At 38.9% G+C, this 20,047-nt stretch overlaps 1 protein-coding gene across 1 annotated transcript in view; it reads left to right on the top strand.

Moving 5' to 3' along the window:
• Window positions 1-498: 498 nt before the first annotated feature.
• Window positions 499-20,047, top strand: part of LOC142456093 (small ribosomal subunit protein uS5-like) — a 31,237-nt gene continuing 11,688 nt past the window's right edge. Inside the window, exon 1 of the mRNA XM_075557358.1 lies at window positions 499-654. Coding sequence (XP_075413473.1) covers window positions 499-654 — 156 coding nt within the window. The remainder of the gene's footprint in view (window positions 655-20,047) is intronic.

Raw genomic sequence — 20,047 nt, 5'->3', positions numbered from 1 at the left:
GCGGAGAGCTAAATGGCTCAAAGAACCTCACCTTTCTTGTCTCTTGCTCTTTGATCATCAGACCAGCGTGCGGCTGCCTTGTTTGTTCTCTGCCTCCATTTGCAAGCTACACTACCTGTGGGAAAACTAACCTGTGGACTGTGTCGCTGTAATTTGAGGTTCCTTCAAGACCTGCTTTGCCACACTACTGGAGAATCCAGCTCTTGAGTTGGGAACTGCAGGCCCTGTCATCTGGCTGACTGTTGGTGACCTACTTTGCTGTTTGCTGCCTGTGACTGGGTAGCCTGAATTGCTCTACAGAGAACTAACCGGCAACCCTCAAGACTTGACAACTGCCAGTGTATTATCTGTCTCACAGAAGTGATTTGTATTGAGCCATTGGTCCTGCTTCATAGATTAATTAATTGTTTATTTCTTATGTTATAACTCTATCTATATAAATATATATATAAAAGTATTAGCGTCTTTGTTTTCTTTCTCTAGAGAACCCTGTCGAACATGGCGAAGAGTAATGAAAACTCCAGCAGATCTGTCTTGGGAGAAGTACAGCCAGAGTGCCCATTAGAAGTCTGGATGGAGAACCATCGTTCACATGCTTGGGACATAGGAACACGAGAGACAGCTCCCTGGCCACGGGGCATCATGCTGAGCAGTGTAGGTGGGCAGGGAGCAGAGGAAGCCCTCAAAAAGTGATTGACACATTGGCTGCAAGAAGGGGCTCAAACCTGACAAGCCTTGTGAACAGGGTGAAGTCATGGGGGTGTTCCCTTTTGTTGGGCCCGAGTCAGAAGGGACTCCACTGCACTGCACCTCCCAACGACAGTTTGAAGTATTTGTCATATGGAATAAATTTGGAATGAAAAGCAAGATTTGGGGGTTAGAAAGAGAGAACTTATATATGAAAAAAGGATGATATTAAAGATGTGACAGCATTTTATATATTGTCTACAGAAGAAGATGGCTTTAAAAACGTAATTAGGGCAACAGAACATGTCATTATTTCCATTGTTTCATCCTGGAGTATTACTTTTATGGGTAGTGTTGTTATGAGACTGAGTTTAGGAATCAGTCGGCTTATGCCCTGGAGCAGTGGCCTTACATTCGCTAAGTTGTCCTCCCTAGTATGTGGTTCAGGAATCGGTTGGTTTATGCACCAGGGAAGCGATCTTTCAGCCTCTAAGCTTCGCACAGTAACTAAGCCCGGTTCTTTCATGAGCATAACACTCTTTATGAGTCAAAGAGACATTTAACCAATTTATTCTGTAGGGCATTTACACCCATCAATACCGAGTTAAGGAAAAACAGGCAAGACTTACCAGCAAGAGCAATGGAGACTGCGAGAATTCTGTTCCATTGCAGTGGTGCAGAGGCTGTACCCCTGTGGGGTCTTAGCTGGATTTTGATTCCATCTGTACAGGTGTAGCCATCGGTGTGGTTGCAGGTGTTATTTTAAAAAGGGGTGCTACCTCAAGTGCTTAGTGAGATAGTCTTGGATTCTGGCCTGTGTCCGTTTTGTTGTTTGCTTCTTTATTCTTGGTCGTCTCTTGTCAGCCGTTTTGTTGTCCATGCTTACTTCATTTTGTATGCTCTAGTCAGTCACTATGAACTATAATCAACTTGTCAGCCGTGAGTTTGGGAGGCATTTACTGAGAATAAGGTGCCCTGGTGGCACAGTGCTTAAAGCACTTGACTGGTGACCATACTGTCAGCACTTTGAATCCACTAGGCACTCCATGAGAGAAGGCTGTGACAGTCTGCGTCCATGGAGATGTCATCCTGGGCACCCTATGCAGCAGCTCTCCTCTGTCCTGTGGGTGACTCTCGATAGGAATTGACCTGATGACACTGGCTTTGATTGGTTTTGTACTTTAAGGATTCTCCAAATTACAAGATTATCTTTACCATGATCTCTGATATTTTAACAAAACACACTTCCTATGTGAGGGAATAATTTGATGATGGGTTGGGGGGCATATCTGATAAAATACACCAGAATTTTATCTATTTGCTTATTTAATGTAAAGGGAAGTTTAGACTTCTCAGAGTTGTAGAAAACATAGAGTATTATTTGGAACTTCTTTTCAAGACCTCAAAACCTTTATATTAAATTCTGTTAGACTTATTATTACTGTAAAATATTACTTATAATACCTTAAAAACATTTTTACCAAGGAATAATATATATACTTTTTAACTTTTCCTATTTAGGATAGTTCTGAGTAAGTGTAATTCAATAAAATTTTTCATAGTTCTGGGTGAATATAATTCAATCAAATTCTTCATTTCTCATTCCTTTTTGCAGGCTATATTCACTTTACTATGAAAACTCAGATGTACATGTGTGCCTATTTTCAGAAAAGCACACTGCATATTCATTGCGGGTGTGGTAACTTTCATGCTTGCACATTTGGAATCTCCAAGGTGTTGAAATCCTTGTTGTACTTTTAGTTTGGGATAAGGACCATGTCTTCCAAATAATCTTAATCAACAAGATGTGCTGGGGAGTCCTGACAAGCACCCTCCGACGTTGTGTGCCAGAAGGAAATTTCAACACTTTCACCATCTAGCTCTGTGAAAATAAACAAAAAGTGGAATTGATTCATGCATTATAGATTCCTGCTGGGCTAAGCTGTGTTTTCATGACTAATTTCCTTCACTAACCACAGCTTCATAGCCTGAGTTCACCAAATAACAGCCTTCTTTAGGCAAACCCAGGCTCAGTATTAGAACTGCGAGTTGAGCTTTTTTCTCATCCAAAATTCCTTGCAGACTTGTTAAGTGACCAAACATAAACATCTTCAAAGGTCCTACTGAAAATACTTTGTAGGTATTTCTTTGTTTTGTTTTTCTTCTCAGTTTTTCCCCATATTATGAAAGAAATCTTCCTATTACAAAATAAAAAATTGAAATCATAATAAAGCCAGTCATCACCCTAAGAACTGAGTCAGCGAATTTAATTTGTGTTAAGTCAGTGAATTTAGTCACTGTTCCAATAGTTCTGGTTGGAAGAAGTACCCTGATCTGGTCATTTCCTCATGATCAGACAGATGACAAACCACCCCAGAAATATGGCATTTTGAGTGACAAAACTGAGCCCAGCAGGGAAATTTGAAGTTCATACTACAATCTAGTACTCTTTCTATCCCATATCTGTTGTATCATGCCTCTTGGTTAGATTTGATTCTACAGAAGAAGTATCTCATGTTAAATTCAATATATACTTACTAATGAAACAATGAGATTCCAAAACAAAAACAAAACAGCAACAACAATAAAAACCAGCCAGCGCAGGAATCTTCCATGTTGACTTTCGCCCATTGAGTATTTATTCATCTCAAGTAGCAGCATCTGTTCAAAGCAGATTTGAACAACCATGCTGAGCAAATTTTGTACCCCGTTTTGTTGTTGAGAATATAGGCGGCAGAGTGAACACCGATTCAAGTGTGTCCAAACTTACAGCTCAGTGGCACTGATCACATTCTGGGAGTTGTGCGTTTCCTCTCACCTTCGGTTCTAGTCACATAGATCACTGTCTGCTACGCTTTCTTATCTTTTGAGTTGCTGTTGTCACTTTGACGGCATATAGATGATACTTAAGAGTGCAATTTTTTTTTTACTAGTTCACCTCTTGTTTAGCTTAAAGAATACTTCAGGGAATTGATTTGGTTTAAGGCTTAAAGATTATCTCAAGGCAGTGGTTTTGGGGGGGCGGGGCTCTTTCACAACTGCTGTGAAAACAACCCTAAACACACCGCCAAAGGTCGCTCCCTGCTCACAGCGGTGATACGGCAGAGAACTGCCACTGCAGGCTTCGGAGACGGTACATCTCTATGACAGTAAAAAGCCTCCTCTTTCTCGTATGGAGCACCTGGTGGTTTTGAACCGGTAATCTTGTGGTTTGTAAGCCATTAGGGCAGGAAAAAAGCAAGCAAAGGGCATGAGATCTTTCACTTCCTTGTTCGGTATCATTAACATTCATAGATAAACGTCAGAAACATTTTTATTTCATTTATCGGGGTTCTGCCTTGCTCAAACCCTTCTCTGGGGAAATTACATATTCATACACCATCAGAGACTCACCTCTTCAATTGTGTTATTTTCTGTTATTGTTCCCTTGCCCACCCATTGCTAATTGGAGAGAGACTGAACTAAAAAGTAAACCCCACTGCTATCAAGTGAATTATGACCCGTAGAGCCCTGTCTAACTCCCATAAAGGCTTTCAGGACTCTGCTATTTTGTTGCTGGTGACGTGGTGGTGGAACACTGCCCGTCCGTGCACCATCCTCGCCTGTGTTGTGTTAAAGCTCATTGGCAAAGCCACTGTGCCAATCGATCTTGTTAGATTGGAGGTGATCTGTTTCCTTCTCTTGGGTTTTAGAGTAAGGTTATGGAAATAATAGTCCTATGATTTCTGTGCTGAAGCGAAGATTTTTCTATGATTCCCTTGCCTCTGCTAAAGCCTCTAACAAACGACACACGAACCTGCATTTAGCTATTTATGTCTACCTACCTGAATTGGAAAATCAGTTCCTAATGGTAGGTGTCATGTCTTATTTGTTTTATAATCTATTAAATATCTAATAGATAATGTAAGTCAAACAACTTAGTTGGTTTTGTTGCATTTCCAATGTCTTTTGCCAGTTTCTTTGATTAAAAGTTGCATTATGATGACCTTGTTGTAATTTAACCCCATTAAATGTATTTATGATCCTACTCCTAGTAACCAGGAACAATTTGAGATTTGAATATGATATGGAAAATAGTGGCAAGAACATATTTTAAATTCATGTTTTTAACACAAAACCCCAACAACTTAGTGTTCTGCTAACTTCTTAATCAGACACAGCCTGTGTTCCAAAATGAGAAATAGATGAATACAACTTTAGTCATTAATATCATTATTATTATTTTTTAATATCATTATTTTGTTTACTATTTTTGTTAAGATGGATAGCTATGAGTTTAATATAATTAAATTTTAGACATAAACAGTATCCCTAGACAATATTTACCAATTGGAATATAAATCATGTAATCTTTTGGCAATCTTTCATTTTTCAGTTATTTACTTTTAATTTCAAGGGAAAACACTGCTAGACTTATAATTAAGAGGCCAGGGTTTCATCTTGCTTCTACAATTGACTACTGTGATATTGGCCAAACCTGGCAATTTTTTTTCCCTGTGTCTCAGGTCCTCATTATTAAAATGGAGGAAATGATACTTTGCATGTTCCACGGGTTTGTCATGGCATCAAATAAGGCTACACATATGATAGTGTTTGGCAATTTAGGAAGCTATATAATTAAACTGTAAAATATGATTACATTTTCAGATTGAAGTCTCCTTTGGGTCTAAGTACATCTATGGTATTTCTAATACCTCCAGCTTGTAGCACACGTGCAGCCTACAACCTTGACCCACTCTCCTGCTCCAATGTAGCATTCATTCCCTGCCAGCTGATTTATAAAGAATGAAGTTTCCAGAAAGCCATTTGTTTTCCCTTTCTTTCTTTTTGGCTTTAACAAAGTTTGGCTCACATTTCTCTCTTGAGTATAACAATTTCCAGCCAGGAAATAACTCCCATGCTCATTTCCTTCAGGAGATGCCTACCTGCAACTTCTACTGATGCTCAGGTGATCTGCTCCTGTAAAGAATTACAGCCTCTGAAACCATATGGGTTTTCTTGGAATCAGAAAGGACTCCATGGAGGAAGATGGAGAACAGGATCCTAGTCTAAGGAATGCCGCTTCTGAGTTAAAGGAGATTGTTTGATCAATTACATTGTATTTCCCTAACCTCTAAATGTAGTCCCTCTTCCCTGCAATGTTCAACCTGTTTGAACACGTATTTAATGTGCCATGATAAGCTCTGAAGTAAAAATGAAGTGCTTATTATCAAAATGATACTTGTAGAAATTGTGAGTGAAAACCAGTGGCCTCAATGAGCAGGGCTGACGCAGCAGTGGATTCAGCACATCGGTGACTGTGCAGATGATGCAGGACAGGCAACTTGTTGATCTGTCACACAAAGGGTTCTTTGTGTCAGCGACAACTGGATACGACTAAAAAACAAGAATAACTTGTTAAAAACTCCTACTCTTATTGTTAAAATACACTACATGAACTATAGAAAAATTGTGCTCTATAAATTATTGCATGTCTATGTGAGCATTGGGATTTACAAATGATACTGAGAATCACCAGTTTAGAACAAATGCTGCCTAAATTTGACTTTTAAGATTAATTTTTTTGAATGAGAATTCCACTACACTGTTTATTTCTGCAGGCATCTAAGGCAGCTCAGCATATGTAAAATGTCAGAATTGGCAGCTCAGGGATGGAGTAGGGAACAGAAGAAGGGGCAAATGTGCCGACTTTCCCCCGTGTACCCTGAATGAATGGCACAGTGACTAGACCATGTAAGCAGAGCAGAAGAGAAGCTTAGTGTGCATGGATCTGAGAATCATATTTTTCTGCTCTTCTTAGCATCAAAACACACTTAAAAGAAGTGCATTGGTTCTCTCTAACTTCTTTTCTACCATTGTGTCCTGAACCTATTCTAATGAGACTTTCATCCTCAACACTTTATCAAATCTGATTTCTTGAAAATACTACTTATAAGTATGATGTGAAATCAAGTGGTCATTTCTTTATCTTCATCATATTGAATCAATGAACAGTATTAGAAAGAGTATTTTCCTAACTTGGCATTTGCTAAACAATACTAATCTGACTTCTGTCTTCAAATTCTCTACCCTTTCCATTCTCTTTTCCTCTTGTTCCAGATTCCCAAACATTGATGTGTCAATGGGTTTAGTCCTGAGTATTTTGTTGTTTTTTTATCTTCATTTACTCAGCTATTCTTATATAGCCTCCTGGCTTTAGGTCTTATAGGAGTTTTATAATTCTCAAATAATTTTTTAAAATCTCTATTCTACATTCTAAATCAATTGTGGTCTTTATATTATATGAGGGGATACCACCCCAAAAGGATTTTTCAAAGTTATGTATTTAAAATTTTTTATAAAACAATTATATCACCTCAAAGTATACATCTTCATTACACTTAATAGATTTGTCAAATCTGTGATTCCATTATTGGAAACAGTTTTCAAACTCATCTGTTTGGATGACTGACAACACCTCCCTCATTTTTTTTTCTTCATCTCTTCTATGTCATAAAGTCAGTCCTTTCTTGTCCCTCTTCTTTTAAGGTTGTAAGAATAGCACAATATTTCATCACAGGAATGACCTTGGAGAAAAAAGTCTGGGTCATTTCTGAGCTGTTCTTGCAAAGCATGCATGTTTGCACCCAGCGCTGTGTGTCCTGGTCAATCAGAACCTGAGGAACAACTTTCACAGCGACCCTTCTCATTCCCAAATCTTCCATGAAAATTTGCTGAATGAACCAAGCAACAAGGTCTTCCAACTTCCCCATCTCTTCAATGCTCCATCTTCAGTCTTCAAGCACAAGTGCATGAATTTGGTCAACATTTTCATCCATTTGGGAAGTTGACAGACGTGTAGAATGAGGTTTGTCGTCATCAATAGACATCTCACCTTTTCTGAAATGAGAAACCCACTCTTACACTCGAGTTCTTCCCATCACGCTGTCCTTGTGAGCTGTGTTCGCATCACAACAGTTTCTGAGGCACAAAATTTCACACTCACATGCTGTCCCTGAAATTGGCCTTCAAAAAAATGAGGTTTGAGTGAAAATGCTTGTACAAAAAATGTCACTGTGACCATAGAGAACCTTCCCCAGCAATGGCTCTGGGCGCACTAACTCAGAGCGAGTTGCTGAATGCCTGCCTCATGGGAAAAAATGCACTATGAAAGCTCTGAGCTTGGCAGGTGTATATATATATATATATATATATATATATATATATATATATATATATACACATATATATACATATACATGTATATATACTCATTAATTAAGAAAATAGCAGGATTGCCTCAGAAACAATCGATTAATTAATACAAACTTTACAATCTTTTCCTACATATTCTACTACTTTCATAAACCTTTTACTTCATATTGCACAGACTAGCACAGATACTGGCAAAAATATGTACCATCTTTTAACTTTTAGAGGTTAAGGCATGATTAAAAGTATCATTTGGTATGCTCTGAAGAATTATTTCATTTAGTTCTGCTAATAGACCTCTGAAATTTATGTTATTGTTATTTCAATTTTACAAATAAAAAATAAGGCACAGAGAAGATAACTTGCTAAAGTCCCAGAGAGTAAGTAAAACGGCTGGGAGTTTAATAGCAGTAGGCTCATTCGAAAGCCTGTACATTTGAAAGTTATGCAATTCTGAAACTGCATGACGAATGTTAAATGCACAGCATACTTCTTAAATTATCGATAAGTAGTAGTTCGCTCTTTACCATTTGTTTCCATAATGACCAGAAGTCCTAGGGAAGTTGGAATTTCTTCAAGAAGCCACATGCTATGTTCTCATGGTGTAGGAAAGAGTATGGAAAAACGGTGCTGGATGAAGATAACAGAATACATGAAAACCATATAATTTTTTTAAACCCACAAACATTGTTTCCTAAGACCTAGAGATTTGATTAGACTGGATGACTTGATGTTCCATAATGCTAGGTAAATAGTAAATTCTTTGCTAATATCATTCTACTAAAACATTTCTTGTTATACTACCTCCTGGCACCATTTTGGTTAACCCTGACGACATAATCTCATCTTTGTTTACTTTGATAAAACCCGTCTACTATCAGATAAATTATTGGACCTTATCTCACGTTATTTCTTATCTATCATTTTGCAATTCGTCTTGAGAATCAGCCTCTGGCATAATACATTGAGTAAATTTATCTGGAAACTCACTTATAGCTATTTACTGAAGACAGTACTAAAGGAAAGTTAACACGGATGCTTTGGACAGAAAGAAAGAATGGATTAGCAATATTGATAATATTGCTAACCTCTTATTTACTTAGGTGTTATTTTTATTTATAAGCATAAAATCCTGCATTCAGATAGTCATACTGCTCAGTTGCCTAGAAAGGTGCTTAGATCAAACGCCCACGTCAATCTATTCCAATCATAGTGAACGTATGTTAAAACACGCCTGTTCCTGCACCATCTTCACAATCTCTATCGGAGCTAGTTCTTTGTGTCTTGTTATTTTTCAACAGTTTATTGATATAAAATTCAGATAGCATATACTTCCATAGGTAAGCTGCTTCTTAAAAGAGTGACTGATTATAAAAAAATTACAGTCAGTTCTAGTGAACCCTCCTCTGTTGTACTCGATATTTGCTCCCCAATTTTCCTTCACCTCTCCCCACCCCTGCCTCTGCCCCTGATAAGCTATTATGTCAGTTATTGTCTCTATACATCCACACTTTCTGTGCTTCAAATTTGGAAACATAACAAAAACAATAAGAAACAAATACAAAACAGAAAGAAAATACCACCGGCAACATTAAACTAAGCCAGAAAGAAAGTTTCTCTCTTAGAGCAAGTGAAAAATATTTAACCCTAGAGCAAACTCAGGATAGGTCCAGAGGGGCGTCAGCTGACTAGGTCTTACATTATACCTTGGCTCCATCCACCATAATCAAGTCCACAGACATCTCTGCCTGATAGTAAGGGGAAGAGAGATCCCACAGAGGGTTGATCTGGGTAGGTCGTAAGGACTAGTTTTACCTGCCGCACATGACTGTGTGCTTCCCCCATGTGGATAATTTACATTATGATAACTTCAAAGGGAGCCAAAATTGGACTTCTCATAAACAAAGAAGAAACAATTGAACCTCGATTTTTAATAAACAAGTGAGCTTCCAATATTTTGCATAAGTAGCAGAAAAACACTCAATTTTTGAGTCCACTCACTTAAAAGGACCTTTGGACATTGAAGGCAGAGGACCAAAAGTAAATGGTTTCTTTTCCCCCCAGAATATTTTCTTTTAGCTGAACCAATAAAGCCGTTAACATTTTGTCCATTGCCGTAACAAATTTTGTTTGCTTGTGGGATGATACACTGCACAATATTTTAAAATTTTTACTTGCTAATTTTGATGGAATATTTGGGTAACGGATATTTGTATAGTAAATTATTATAAAATGGGGTGTAATTATTTTAACCTAATAACTTGGCGTCAGTGGGACTTTCCTGACAATTATTAAAATTCAATGCACAATTTATGATTAACGGTCAAACTCAAACTCACGGCCATTGAGTTGATGCCCGAGCATAAGAAACCTATAGAACAGGGGAGAACTGCCGCTCTGAGTTTCAAAAGCCCCTTCTTTCGCATGCTGAGCAACTGGTGATATTGAACTGCTGACGTTGGGGATCTCAGTGAAATTCAGAACCACTATGCTACCAGGGCTTCTTCACTTGAGGAAATTCATGGTGTTTGGTTGGGAAGAATAGAGTTTTAGAATACAAAACTACAATTACTTAATGAAAAAAAAATCACACGAGAGAACAACATGGCTGGCCCTACTATGAGACATGATGCCCCTCAGTGACTAAGGGCGATACAGGGGACAGCACCGGAGACACAGTGTGGGAATTGCACCTGACCTGATCCCACCACACCGAGGCAAATCACTGGGGGAGTGCAGCAGAACAGCAAGGGAATGGAGTGGCAAGGTCCCCAGGGAATGCTGAAAGTGGACTTTGGGGCCAGGGCGTGGTGCCCCAACAGACCAGACTGGAAAACGCTCCTAAGGGCCAGCAAACGATCCTTGAACGAACTACAAGCCTTTCTTTTGTGAAGTGTTTTGTTTTGTTCTTTGTCAGTGGTTTGTTTTATTGTCTGGTTGTATACTGTTGCTTTGTTTTCCTCTGTCTTGTTTTCGTGCATGTTAGTGTCTCCACAGGCCTGTCTGAATAGGACAGGCTGGATGAACTATCTGGAGGAAACACAATAGGACAGACAGTTCTGGGGGGACAGACAGATCCGGGTGGGGGAGGGGGAGGAGGGTAAGGAAGTGGTATTAATAAACACAGGGACAAGGGAACAACATGGGACCCAAAATGGTAGTGAGGGGGGAGTGACAGGCCTGATGGGGAATGATCAAGGGTAAGGTTGCGTTGAGAAGAGGTATAGCTGTAGCCCAGGTGGGGATGGAGCATGGTAGTAGGGCAGGAGGAAAGTCAAGGGAGAGGGAGGAAGGAGCTGGGAGTCAAGGGGCATTTATGGAGGTCTAGACAAAGACGTGTACATGCAAACATATATATGAGGATGGGGAAATAGATCTAATTGTCTACATTTATAGGTTTAATATTAAGGTGGCGGAAGGACCTTGGGCCTCTACTCAAGCACTCCCTCAATGCATGAATACTTTCATTTATTAAATTGGTACTCTATGATGCTCACTCTCCCGACACAACTGCTGAAGCCAAAGTGGGTGAACAAGTAAATGTGGTGAAGAAAGCTGATGGTGCCCGGCTATCAAAAGAGATAGTGACTGGGGTCTTAAAGGCTTGAAGATAAACAAGCGGCCATCTAGCTCAGAAGCAAAAAAGCCCACATGGAAGAACACACCAGCCTGAGTGAGCAAGTGATCCCAAAGGGATCAGTTATCAGGCATCAAAGAACAAAAAATCATCATATCATTGACTGCACACCTCCATGATAGGATCGCTGAAGACAAATGGGTACATAAGCAAATGTGGCAAAGAAAGCTGATGGTGCCCGGCTATCAAAAGAGATAGTGTCTGGGGTCTTAAAGGCTTGAAGGTGAACAAGCGGCCATCTAGCTCAGAAGCAATAAAGCCCACATGGAAGAAGCACACCAGCCAGTGCGATCACGAGGTGCCAAAGGGACCAGGTATAAGGCATCATGCAAAAAAAAAAAAAAGAATGTGTGTGTGTGTGTGTGTGTGTGTGTGTATACCACATTGAATGAAGGGGGAAGTGCAGAGTGGAGACCCAAGGCCCAAGTGTCGGCCACTGGAGATCCCCTCATAGAGGGGTTTAGGAGAGGAGATGGGTCAGTCAGGGTGCAAGGTAGTACTGACGAAGAGCACAGCTTTCCCCCAGATCCTGGATGCTTCCTCCCCCCAACTACCATGATCCGAATTCTACCTTGCAGGGCTGGATAGGGCAGAGGCTGTACACTGGTACATATGAGGGCTGGAGGCACAGGGAATCCAGGGTGGATGATACCTTCAGGACCAAGGGTGTGAGGGGCGATGCTGGGAGAGTGTAGGGTGAGTGAGTTGGAAAGGGGGAACTGATTACAGGGATCCACATGTGACCTCCTCCCTGGGAGAGGGACGGCAGAGAAGGGGGGGAAGGGAGCCTCCGGATAGAGCAAGATATGACAAAATAACGATGTATAAATTACAAAGGGCACATGAGGGAGGGGGGAGCGGGGAGGGAGGGGAAAAAAAAGAGGACCTGATGCAAAGGGCTTAAGTGGAGAGCCAATGCTTTGAGAATGATTGGGGCAGGGAATGTATGGATGTGCTTTATACAATTGATGTATGTATATGTATGGATTGTGATAAGAGTTGTATGAGTCCCTAACAAAATGTAAAAAAAGAAAAGGGAAAAGAAAATGATTAGGGCAAAGAATGTACAGATGTGATTTATACAATTGATGTAAGTATATGTATGGAGTGTGATAAGAGTTGTATGAGTCCCTAACAAAATGTAAAAAAAGAAAAGGGAAAAGAAAATGATTAGGGCAAAGAATGTACAGATGTGATTTATACAATTGATGTATGTATATGTATGGACTGTGATAAGAGTTGTATGAGCCCCTAATAAAACGTTTAAAAAAAAAAAAGGTTGAGAATGGAAAAAAAAAATCCCACATATCATTAGAATTATTGACCTTTAAAAGATGGTTATAGCAGCTTGACAGTCATATTTCATATGTAACAAACTATAATCTAATAGACTGATATTAAAAATTAGTTCAATTGGATTATTTAATTGGATGTTATCACCTGTAAAACAGGATTTTGTTCATAGTATTTCACAGTTAATAATGTATGGCTGAATTCAAAGGGTCAACAATTTTGAATCTGGTTTAAAGCAAGCATTTATCATAACATTATGTTCAATATTAAGCAATAGTATGTATATTAGAAGTGAGTTAAATAAAATAATGACAATATTGTATGTGTGAACATTTAATTGAATTTAAAGGAGGCAAATAATTGAAGACAGCACTGAAGATTAAAGAAATAGAAAAATGACAATTTACTGTACCGAAGCAGATTAAACAAATTATAATACATATTACATAAATTAAAAAACTAAATAGTTAAATGAGAAACTAAAAAGGCACTAAGATGGTATGTATTTATGTTAAGCCAAAAACTACTGGTACTAAAGTTCATACACAAGTTTATCCCAAACATTTTTAAGCACATCTGCAATCAATGGATAACTGCAGACAACTTCTTGTAATAATGTCCTCATCTTGGACACATTAGAGTGCTTTCATTAAAAGGATATTTTTGTGCCATGAGGGAAGTTAAAAACATTTCTTTAGCCAGGACCAATATAAGACTTTTAATAACATTCAGGTGAACATCCTCCAAAATTACTGAAACAGCATAACAACTCCGTGGGAGTCTTGCATCACCTGAAATGCTGTTTTTAGATGGACCAAGCATTTCAGAAACATGCACTGAGAACCATCAACCTCAAGACATGCAGAAACTATGGCTGATGCCCAGAAACTTAAAAGAAGATGGGGAAATTAGTCCTGCTGCAATAGCTACTGAAGTTGGGATCTCACTGCACTTTGCATTATAAGCAAACGCTATTGCTTCAGCAAGCTGTTGGCTTGATGGATGCCAAAAGCATACAAGGAAGATCAGCAAACTCAAAGAGCTGATTTTTCCATTAGTTGTTAAAACAAGTTCAAAGCGAATGAAAATGATCATGGATAAATCATAATGAGGTGGGGCTGGCCCCAATCCCAACTACTTGGATGGCTGCCCCTCCCTCCCAGAAGAATTTACTTCAGAGGACAGCACTGAAGTTGCAGGTCAGGGAGAGGGACATGTCAGATCAGAACACAGGGGAGTAAATGAAGGGGGAGGAAGAGAGAGTGGAGCACATCTTGACCCATAAATCCTTGAGGATGATATTCTCATTCAGGCAGCCAATCCACAGAGAAGACCATATGGCCAGTCCCAGTATGAGACATGACATCCCTCGCTGATCCATAGCCCTCTAGGGGACAACACTGGAGACACAGTGTTGGTATTGCGCTCAATGTGATCCAACCACACCAAGGCAAATCACTACAGGGCACAGAACAATGAAGTCCCCAGGAAATACCAAAAATAAACTTTGGGGCCAGGGCTTGGCACCCTATCAGACTCAATCAGAAAACACTCCTAAAAGCCAACAAACAGTCATTGAACTAACTACAGGCTTTTCTTTGTTATTGTTGTGTTGTGGGGGGGGAGGTTGGTTTTATTTTATATTTTTGTCATTGGCTTTTTGTTGTTGTTATTTTGTTTTCTTTTGTTGCTTGGTTTTGCTCTGTCTTGTTTTTGTGCATGTTATTATCTCTACAGGTCTGTCTAAATAAGATAGACTGGATGGACAATCTGGAGGAGAAAACAAAGGGACTGACAGTTCTGGGGGACATGGGAGAGGGAGAGGTGGGGGGAAAGGAAGTGGTATTAACAAACTCAGGGACAAGGGAACAACAAGTGATACAAATCAGTGGCGAAGAGAGTGTAAGCGGCCTGGTAGGGTGTGATCAAGGAAAATGTAACCGAGAGGAATTACTCTAAACCCAAATGAAGGCTGAGCATGATAGTGGGACAAGAGGAAAGTAAAAGGAAACAGAGGAAAAAGCTAGGAGACAAAGGGCATTTATAGAGGTCTAAACAAAGGCATGTGCATATGTAAAGGATGAGGAAATATATTTAGGCACATATATTTATAGGTTTAGTATTAAGGAAGAAGATGGGCATTGGGCTTCTGCTCAAGTACTCCCTCAATGCAAGAATACCTTGTTCTACTAAACTGGCATTCCATGATGCTCACCTTCCTGACACAATCTTTGAAGACAGCTCTGGTACATAAGAAAATGTGGTGAAGAAAGCTGATGGAGCCTGGTTATCTAAAGATATAGCATCTAGGGTCTTAGAGACATGAAGGTAAACACGCGACTATCTAGTTCAGAAGCCACAAAGTCTGCATGGAAGAAGCACACCAGCCTGTATGAGCATGAGGTGCCAAAAGGATCAATTATCAGGCATCAAAGAACAAAAAATCATATCATTATGTGCTCACCTCTCAGATATGATTGCTGAAGACAAATGGGTGCATAAGCAAAAGTGGTGAAGAAATCTGATGGTGCCTGGCTATCAGGGGATATAGCTCCTGGGGTCTTAAAGGCTTGAAGGCTTAAAGGCATGAGAGAGGGAAGAGTGGGGAGGGAGAAAAAATGAGGAGCTAATGCCAGGGGCTTAAGTAGAGGGCAAATGTTTTGAGAATGATTAGGGTACTGAATGTCAAAATGTGCTTTGTACTATTGATGTATGTATGGATTGTGATAAGAGTTTTGAGTCCCCAATAAAATGGTTTTAAAAAAATCATAATGAGAGATGAGTGTTGGGTTTACATTACTATACAGAAAGTAGGGTCTAACCAAAATAATGACTTCTGAGAGGATCTACTTAGTCGATACTACTAGAACAGATCATTTAAATTAAGCTCAAAAAGGTTTGGGGTTTCCAAATAGATAATCTTGATATGTTTTTTTGAAGGACCTAGGACAAACATGAATGCCTTTTATGAAGAACTTTTAATAAAATTGAAAAGTGCATGGTGATAAACAATATCAAGAAAGTTGAGCAAAGATGATTATTTCTTTAACCAAGACAATGCCCAAGCTCATCCTTCAAGGGAAGCAAGGAATGTCCCAAGAGGATTTCTTTTAGAAATCTCATCCACCATTCATACCTGTATACCTGTTTTTACCGCTATACTTGTTTGTCTAATAACTTTAAGAACTTTTTAAAGGAATATGATTTAAGTCCCTCAAGGCTGCCAAGACTGGCATTTTGACATGGCAGAGGGCATGGAAACAGAGGGTAAAGAAATATTGGGAGAGGGATTAGTGCAATGGAAAAACTGCTTTAAGAGTGCATGACCTACATGGAGGATATGTCAAGAAACAATAGCTTCATAGTTTAAACTTTTATTTTCATAAATTTTTATGGTTTGGGAGCAGTTCCTTTTTGACATACACTAATGTATATATTCTGTTGAATGAAGGAATACAGCTTAAATATACAGAAAGCAAAAGTGTAAATAAAACAAAAATACTCATGAATGGTCAAATAAGAAATATTATGATAAATGGGGAAAATGTTGAAGTTATCAAGGATTTTATTTTATGTGGATTCATAGTCAATGCTTATGGAAATAGTAATCAAGAAATCAAAATTCATATAAAGTGTTAATGAGCAAAGATGTCACTTGGAGGACCAAGGTGTGTCTGATCCACATGTGGCATTTCCAACCACCTCACAGCCACATGAAAGCAGGGGAGTGAATAAAGAAGACCGAAGAAGAATTTATTTATATGCATTGTGGTGTTAGCAAAGAATATTATGAGTAAAATAGATGGCCAGAATAAGCAAACACGTATGTCTTGAATAAAATATAACCAGGATGCTCCTTAGAAACCTAGCAGGTGAGACACATAATTTGGACATTATTAGAGAGATCAATCCTTGTAAAAAGACATCATGTTCGGTAAGTAAGATGGTCATCAAAAGAGAAGAAGTCACTCAAAGAAATGAATTAGCACAGTGGATACATCGAATCAAACATGAAAGAAAATTAAGGATGGTGTTGGACTAGGGCTTCAAAAAATTATAACAAGTCCACAAGAGTCCAAATATGACCCTAAAAGATATACCACTTGCATTAGAAATCACCTTAAAGGTACGTTTGCTGCATTGATTGCTAGTGACCAAGGACCAAGCCAGTGGTGGGATGACATCAAAAGCATCACGCAGGAATGAAGAAAGCAAATGGTTACTAAGACACGGGGTAAGAAAGGGTAAACCAAAATAGCTGCAAGAAGACACCCTGAGACTTGATTTTGAGAGTAGGGGACGTAAAACAAATGGGCGAAATGGTGAAGTAAAGGAACTGAAAAGAAAATGTCAAGCAGTACCTTGAAAACACGAAGGCTAGCCTTTAATGAAATATGCAACGACCTGGCGTGAGAAAAACAAAAGGCAATAACCTGCCCAACGTTTCTCAAATGGTAAGAACTGAAGAAAAAATCTAGGCCCTGAGCTGAACTATTAAGTGACTTTATGTTCAAATGTCAAATATTATGGGTAATATTAAGGAAAAAAGAGGTAGAAAGAATATAGAGTCACTATTGCAAAAATAACTGGCCAGTGTTTCCATTTCAAGAAGTAACGTAAGACCAAGAATGGATGGTATTGAAAGATGAATTTCAACGGCTTTAAATATGTCAATCAGAGCACTAAGGTATCCTCATTCAAGTCATCGTCATTTTCAGTTGCCTCATATATATGTTGTGATAGTTAGGCTTTGTGTTAACCTTGCAGTGTCATTGTTTGTCAGTTGAGTCCTCCCTCATGTGATCTACCAAGATGTAAACGACTCCACAAAACCTGCTGTGAGAAGCAAAGCAGTGTGTACAGTCTCCTTTTTCAGTTCATCAGCCTGATGCCAATGAAGTTTCCTAAGGCGTGTTGCCTACTCTAATTTAAATAGATTATATGGGAAGAAAAGGAGCTGGGGTGGATCCTGTAATGATTGCATAGATCCCAGATTCCTGGATTTCCACTGATGACTAGCCATAGTACCAGTCAACCTTTGGAGTCACCAGCCTGACTTGCTGACTCAACAGCTTCAGCTATCACCAGCCTGTGATGTTTCTGCTTCTTGATTTGTCAGCCCTAGCAGCTATGCATGTCAGCAAAAGCCTCCAGCTGAACGTCTGACCCATTGAACTTAACAACGTCAACAACTGCGTGAGTTACTCTCTTGACAGAAAATTCTTTCCTGAAGGAGTTAAGCATGTGTGAGAGTATCAGGGTGGAGTGCCACCCCTACCCAAATCATGGTCCTGATTATGTTTTTTGGGGGTGAGGCTCTGCATGTATAATTAGGTGCTGTGGAGAACTTCTTGCTGGTCTGGACCTATGTCTGGTTCTCAAGTCACTTGCCATCTGTGGCTGCCATTTGCATGCTTACTTTGGATGTCTCCACCTCTGCATCCACCGGGTGTCCCCTTCCTGCTTCATCTTCCTGCTTTCTGATGTGTCTTTCTGCCGCTTGTTTTGTCAAACCCAGTAGCTCTGTGAATAATAAAAGCCTTCAGCTTAATATCTGAACCATGGACTCATACCAAATTGGACCTAACCCTTTCAACAACTGTGTGAGTCAGTTTTGTGATACAGAATTCTTTCTTTATAGAAAAGCATCACTAGTTTTGTTTCTATAGGTAACCTAGACTTCCATAGCATGTAAACAAAAACTGGACTATGAATTGTCAAAGAATATTGAGCATGCTCTGAATTGCCATGTCAGGATAATGTACAAAACTGAATTGAGAAAGGCCCAGTTAGAGGACTCTTTAGAAGCAAGGATGGAGAGACTAACTCATATACTGTGAACATGTCATCTAATTTACCAAACAATCTCTGGAGAATGACATTATGCTTGGTAAGTTAGAGTCAGGAGAAAGAGGAAACATTTACAAAGATGGATTGTAGTGGCAACAGTGGATTCAAACACAGCCAAGATGCTGAGGATGGCGTGGGAGCAGGCAGTGCTTTGTCATGCTTGCCCTGGGGTCCCTAGGAGGGGGATCAATCCCTTGGCATGACAGCGGATGACCAGCCAAGCTTTGGGAAGATCCGCCTGATTTGCTGACCTTCCTCAAAATCATCTAATGTCGCCGGATTTAGCATTATCTTCCATGAATATAAATTTAAGAATCTAATAGCAAGACTTGCCAATTTTACTATGTTCTAAATTTCTTATTCCATAAATTGGTTAGAATAGAACATTATACTACATTTTTGTTATCTTCTTTGTGTCTGTTTATTGTCTGCATATAACTCGTATATGATTTTTTATGGGGAACAGTCAGATACAGAATGAATAAAGCGCTATGTTGAAAGGGTTACATGGTATGACATCATGACAGAAAAGATGCATGGCATTACATAGTAAGAAAAATAACAGTTGCTGAGATACAAAAGAAAGTAGAATTATATTGGAATTAATATATTTTAACAGAAGGGCATACCAATCAATGTTTTCAATTATACAAAAAATTTCCATCTGGTACAATTCTGGCAAGGAAAAATACTAAGGTGGGGTATTGAATCTCATTTTACATCAATAATAATAATAAAGTGGGGGAAAATTATTCTAGTGTGCTCTTTTTTGCAATCGCATACAGCTGGGTTCTATTGTTGTATATATTATTTAAGAATTCCATTTTCTTAAACTTTTATCACTTCGTTTTCTTACATCTGGATCTAGTTGGCACTTGCTATAAAGTGAATATAATAGTTTAGGTGCACATTTATACCCATCTGTAGTAAAAAAGAATGTGGGTTTAATATAAAATATACATGTGTATCATTATGTACAATTTAATTAACATTTCTATTGTTATAATAATATTCTGTCAGTATCAGTTAAAATGACTTATAGTGGGCTAATTAAATTTAAGAGATGTTACTTTAATGCTGAATCTAATCTTTGATTAATTAATTTCTTCTTTTGTCAAATACCCGTCCAGGTAACAAAGTTAATTCTGGCTCACATTGACTCATGGGAATTTGCTGTGATATTGATCAAAGACCTTACAATGGACCAAATGCTAGGTCCATATTGGTCATCGCCAGCGAAGGTCTCAGCATGTGGGTATAGAAAGAGGACCACACCCAATGGCACTGTGAATAGACGTTTAACTGACTGCTGAATGCCCAGTCACAGGCTTTACACAAAAATGTACCAAGACTTCTTGTGTTTAAAAAAATCACATTACTATTTTGGAG

The sequence above is a fragment of the Tenrec ecaudatus genome, chromosome 9, assembly GCF_050624435.1.
Source record: "Tenrec ecaudatus isolate mTenEca1 chromosome 9, mTenEca1.hap1, whole genome shotgun sequence".
Taxonomy (NCBI): domain Eukaryota; kingdom Metazoa; phylum Chordata; class Mammalia; order Afrosoricida; family Tenrecidae; genus Tenrec; species Tenrec ecaudatus.
Note: the sequence above shows the minus strand (reverse complement) of the source record. Positions and strands in the feature narration are given on the sequence as shown.